Source organism: Rhododendron vialii, chromosome 13a (genome assembly GCF_030253575.1).
Source record: "Rhododendron vialii isolate Sample 1 chromosome 13a, ASM3025357v1".
NCBI classification, from domain to species: Eukaryota; Viridiplantae; Streptophyta; class Magnoliopsida; order Ericales; family Ericaceae; genus Rhododendron; species Rhododendron vialii.
Genome location: NC_080569.1, coordinates 341,655 through 347,870, shown reverse-complemented (window position 1 = coordinate 347,870; position 6,216 = coordinate 341,655). Strand labels below are relative to the sequence as shown.

The 6,216-nt window shown below is 38.3% G+C and overlaps 1 protein-coding gene across 1 annotated transcript; it reads left to right on the top strand.

Annotated features, from left to right (window-relative positions):
• Positions 1-506: 506 nt before the first annotated feature.
• On the top strand, positions 507-1,861 carry LOC131315008 (short-chain dehydrogenase reductase 3b-like). Its single transcript, XM_058344045.1, has 2 exons — positions 507-652; positions 918-1,861. Exons 1-2 carry the CDS (start codon positions 639-641, stop codon positions 1,693-1,695), a joined length of 792 nt encoding a protein of 263 aa, XP_058200028.1. The 5' UTR covers positions 507-638; the 3' UTR covers positions 1,696-1,861.
• The last annotated feature ends 4,355 nt before the right edge of the window (positions 1,862-6,216 follow it).

The following is a 6,216-nucleotide window of genomic DNA, read 5'->3' as shown; positions in this document are numbered from 1 at the left end:
TAGAGAAACATTTCACTTCGTTTTCCTCTATGCCGATCGATATTTTAACCATTTCCAATTGCAGTCATAGAGGGTAGAAATTCTTGGTCATATTTTATTGAGGGCCGATTACGTACCACTCGTTTTCACACATTAAATGTGATCGATGCAAAAAAGAATGTGATCGATGCATAGGTTAATATTATGAGTAGCATATCACTCGTTTTCGTTCAATACTACAAGAGTTGACAACTGGTGATCAATTTGTACGTGACACGCATTTTCGGTCACATGTGTGATGCCCATAGCATTGTATATATTATTCTCGTCATGTAATAGACGATGGTAGTAACATGTTACAGTAGTTAAAACTCCTATTGATATCACACAAGTTAAAATGACTCCACCTTTACAACCCAGTACTCAATTAAAAGTAGAACCTAGCTAGCTAATAATCTCTTACTATAAAACCGTAAGGTAACAATTCAACCAGCTGATATCCAATTAGGGTGGGGAGGCGTGGCGTGGGGGGCGCCTAGCTTTTTTTTCCCAAGATTTAAGCAGCGTCCGTCAACCCCATCCAAGAGAGAGAGAGAGAGAGAGAGAGAGAGAGAGAGGAGCCTCATCATTCTACCAAAAAAATAAGAGGAGCCTCATCAATGTCTAAGCCAAGGTCTGTCTGAATCCATCTAATCTTTCTTTCTCATTCCTTTAATTAGGACCTGCCCGCACATCCATCATGCATCCCCATTAATTCTCCTTTACTATTTTGTTTCTTAGTAATTCATTCAATCTCAATTAATACTTCAGTTTTTTTCTTTTTCCAAAACACCAGCTGCAAGTTATTTTCGTTAATTTGCTCTCCATATGTATGTATGTATGAATAGATTGCTAAACATGATCGCTGTATGCCTGTAAATTTTGCCCTGCGTGTTTAGGTTGGAGGGTAAGGTGGCGCTTATCACTGGTGCAGCAAGCGGCATTGGCGAGGAGGCTGCTAGATTATTCGTCGAAAATGGAGCTTCTGTTGTCATCGCCGACATCCAAGACGAATCGGGCAGTCAAGTGGTTGCATCGATGGGTTCGGACAAAGTTTCTTATTACCACTGTGATATAAGAGACGAGAAGCAAGTTGAGGAAACAGTGAAACACACAATTGACAAGTACGGAGCTCTGGATATTTTATTCAGCAATGCTGGAGTGATGGGCCCATTAACTGGCATTCTAGACCTTGACATCCAAGGGCTTGACAACACCATGGCCACCAACGTCCGAGGAGTCGCTGCAACAGTCAAGCACTCGGCTCGTGCAATGGTGGATAAGAAGATCCGGGGATCGATCATCTGCACCACCAGTGTGGCAGCGTGCCTTGGAGGAGCCGGTCCACACGCCTACACAGCATCCAAACACGCCATTGTGGGGCTTGTTCGATCCGCATGCAGTGAGCTTGGGGCTTATGGAATTAGAGTCAATTGTCTATCTCCATTTGGTGTTGCCACTCCTCTTTCTTGTAAAGCCTACAATTTGGAACCAAGTGAAGTCGAGGCAAATAGTTGTGCCTTGGCGAATCTGAAGGGCATTGTATTGAAGGCTAGGCATATAGCCGAGGCTGCGCTTTTTCTTGCTTCGGATGAGGCGGCTTATATAAGTGGTCACAATTTGGTTGTTGATGGCGGTTTCACGGTGGTTAACCAGAGCAATTTCTCGGCCTTGTAAAAGGATGTATTACGGTCTTTATTAGCTCGGGCGCCAAGTATTATTATTTTTATTGGCGTACGTTGCTATTTAGGAGGGTTTTTTTTTTTGTTTTTTTGTTTTTTTTCTGCCTGTGTGCTGTAAAATTCTGCTGAATTAATTTGAAGTCAAACCCTGTTACCCAGCACATCCCATGTGCCTTTTCCTTGTTATCTGGAGTTAATGTTATGCTTTTCTACCTTACCCCACTGCGTAATGCCATTAATCTTGTCTGCCAATGTCTCAAAGCCTATCTATATTTCCACATATGTAACTGTTAATTAATTCCATTCCAGGTTACTACTGCAACTGTGTGAATGACTTAATTTGCATGCGTAAAACTATATAGCAGAGCAATTATTTTTAATCATTTGTATTGGAGTAGAATTTTGCACGGTCATCCATTTTTGATCGGCGAATTTTTTTTGTTAATCTCCGCAAGATTACAAAGATTAAAAGGACAAGGGCTAATGAAAATTAAAGTTACTTAATCTCAGCAACCCGAGACCCAAACGTTGGTCCGAGACCAAACTGCACCCAAAAAACTAAAACCCCCATGCCTAAAACACTACCTTGCAGGGAAGAAACATCCGAACCACCGCCGGAACCCAGGAACCAGCCCCTGTTGCTGCCCAACATGACACCGATGCTCCTCCTTGATGACCGCCAAGATGCTACCACTGGAACCCGGAGAACAAGCCCCTATTGCTGCCCTATATCAGCACCAGCTCCATCCGCTCCCGTCGTGCTGCAATCAGAACCATATTGCCACCCTAAACCGCCGCTGAATTAACCGAAACCCCTCCTCCATGAGAACACCCCTGCCTCCGAAATAGCTTGCCAGCAAAACCACAGAACCCCTCCTCCATGAAAACACCCCTGCCTCCAAAATAGCTGCCACCAAAACCACAAAACCTTTGCTCCAATCAACTCCATCATCCACTAATTAGAACCATTGCACGGTCATCCATTGAAGTTGTTTTGGCATCCTGAATTTTTAAGGGACCTTTTTTATTTTTTTGTGTGTAAGTAAAATGAAAATAAGGGACTTGTCCGTATATAAGAAAATAATAGGAAGATCAAAGATTCCTAGATAAAAAGGATGAAGCCTCTTCGGTCGTTTTCCTCCTTGTTTTTCTTCGCCTTTTTTTTTTTAATTTTTCCGTCCAGAAACCATTGACCGAACACAACCTCAGGTACGTTACAGAACTACATCATCGGCCCATTTTCCAATCTCCTGTTTCTTGCTTGCAGGTTGCAAAATACTTGTTGGGCATTAATGATCATGTGTTTCTATGGGGTGGTTTAATTGTGATCTTGAACGTGTTCATTATTTTGTCCCTTCCATTTTGCTTGCCTAGCTCTGGATCTACGTACTTAATATGAATTGGTGTAAATTCATTGGGCCTTGACGGAGTAGATATGTTGTATTCCATTAACTGTAAAAAGAAAGGCCCATCCTTTTGATCCATGATGATAGCAGAGCATGCGAATGATATATGATATATGTATGATAAATAAAAATACTCATTTTGCATTGCATTAATTACTTCCTTTCACCTCTAGCTCAGGGGTGTCTGAATAAAACTTTTACTCATTGTATTTTTAAGACACCTAAAATTCGTGTTGCAGTTCCATGAATTTTACATTTTTTTGTCGGATTGATTTTCCTGGTAAATATGGGATATCAGTATTTGGGGAACATGTTGATTTCATGATAAATTTGGAACAAATTGATTCATTAGTCTCTCTCTCTCTCTCTCTCTCTCTCTCTCTCTCTCTCTCTCTCTCTCACACACACACACACACACATATGGACAATTAATCCAGTTTGATAAGTCGTCTTAGACTGGGACTTCATTTAATTGAAGTATGCCCGCCCACTTCAATTACTCCTATTAGTATCTTTTTCAACTATAGTTTCACACTTTCACCCTTTTCAATCGCCTCTCCAAAGTCCAAATGATTTTGATATCCAAGAGCCCCTATAGTGCTATATTTTCTTACACCTCACTTGGGATCATGTTCAGGTAGGTCCGAAGGTGGGTAGTTTTTGTAACTGAGGGGTATATTATGGTATGAGAAAGAAAACCAAACAAAACAGAGAAGCATTAATAGCTAAAGCAGTTTTAGCTAAAAAATCAACAAAAAGAAGAGGAAGAAGGAGACCTGGAAGGGCTTGATCTGAGTAGTTTTTAACTTAGATTTAATGAACGGTTCAATTAAAAACTACTCAAAACAAGTATTTTCCGGTCATATTTTTTGCTAATTTTTCGCAAGTATTCTTAAAATCATATTCTGCACACAATAAATGGTTCGGATCATAAAATTTTGATCGGAAACCATGAGATTGAGATTTATGGTGTTTTTTTAGATGTTTAATTGGTTGTCCGCAGAATCAATTTTATATGTATATATATATATATATATATATTGATCGGCAAAAATAACAATTTATTAGAACAAGGGAGAAGGAGTCCAATCAAAAGTTAGAACCGTACAGTCATAGGGACTAAGCCCATTACAACTTGAGGGCCTAAAGTGACCAAATAACATATTGAAAATCAAATACAATCCAAAAGGCCTAACAAGCTCAGATACAACAATAAAATCCGACCAAAGAAACCCAAAACCTACTCAAACAAAGCGGTGAACATATTAGTAGCAAATTCAAAAACTATATATTTATCATAACGATAAATTTATTGGTGAACAAAAATTTTGCCAAGATATTGGGAAATGTTCTATCTTATGATAAGTTTGACATCAGATATGGCAATGCAAAAATACTCTCATCATTTATCAATAATTCTGCGGGAAAATAAAGCGAATGAATGTTGAGATTAACCTAAAAGTGAACCTCGATAATAAAGTAAAATTATCGCGATATTGGTGAAAATAGAAGCATGGAACAAGTAAAGAAATGGCAGCCTCGCGTTAATAACAATCATGAGTATGTATCCCCCCAAAACATGAAAATGTAGCACTAAGTTAAAAGAAAAACCAACAATGCTATAACCACACAAAAACATTTAAAGGTAGATCCCCACTCACATTGCACACCTACGGTGTGTGGAGGGTCCATACCTATTATGAGTATATGTGTAAATGTTTATGTATTTGCGTATGGTCTTAAACATTATTGAAGAAAGTAATACTTCCTCCGTCCATTTTTAAGTGTCCTGCTTCGTAACTCCAACTTATTAAAAAGACATCATCATTACACCTTTCACATCAACTTTTTCCTCCATTTTCCCTACTTACCCATCATCATTACACTTTTACTCACCAACTTTTCAAAATAAAATCTACTTTTAGGGACAAAATAGACAATACACCAACTTTTACCCTCCTAACTTTACAAAATGGACACTTATTAAGGGACAGCCCAAAATGGAATACTGAACACAAAAAAAGGGACGGAGGGAGTAGTTAGGAACAAAATAAGATGAGCGTTTAAGAGCTTACTTTTTGGCTTTTCATTTTCAGTTTTTTGCCATTTTGAATTATGGTCAAAATGTATTTTGAGTATGATAAGAGTGTTTGGGAGATATATAGTAGTACTGTTTGGTAGATGAATAATCAAAATGAATTACGGTTTTGTTTTTACCGGATTGCCCTTAGTTCTCTGTCTTTCCTCTAGCACTGCCGAACCCCTCCTCTCTCTGTCTTTCTCTCTCATCATTTTCCATCTCAAATGCTAGCCTTCCTATTTGAGATCATTGGTAAAAATCTTGTACATCTAAAATCCAAAAGCCACCCCATAAGAAAATTCAGTTTAAGAAAAATCAATTTGTTCAAAATCAGAAACCCCCAATTCATAAAACTGGGTCATTAGAGAATCCTAGTGAGAGGTTACAACAAAAGTTGAGTCATCATCAACATGCAATTGATAATTTTGGTCACTAGAATTTGGGTGGATCCTGATTTTCGATGGCAAGATTTGGGGTGGTTGATTGCCGATTGGTGGAGGCAATGCTAGGTGGAACGGTGGTCGTGGTGTATATCTGCTTCTCCTCTTCTCTCTCTGGTGTCGGTAGAGGCAGATCGGTGTGAGGAGAGAGTTAAGATGTGTGGTTAAAACTGGTAAATACAGGAGTAGTGTTAAGGTATTTTGGTAATTGACCATAAAATGGAAAAATGGCATAATGCAAAAAGGAACTCTTGGCCTCTTTTTGACTTCTGTCCTCCGAATCAGAAATTGGAGAATGTGTTCTCTGTTAGAGCCCGATTCAGAAGCCTTCTTAAAAAATAAGCAGTTTATTTCACATTTTCAAATTTAAAAATAATATAAATAAAAAATAATTTTTTAATTTTTTTGCATCGTATAAAAGATCTCGATGAGATCTTTCAAACAAAATCCATATTGCATATTTTTAAATTTTAATAAATTCATAATTTTTAGCTTGAAATTACCTTTTTAAAAAATAATGGCTTTTTTTTCATTCTGAAACGGGCCCTAATGAGTTATAAAAGGAAAGGAAGCCAGCTAAAACTCAAAAA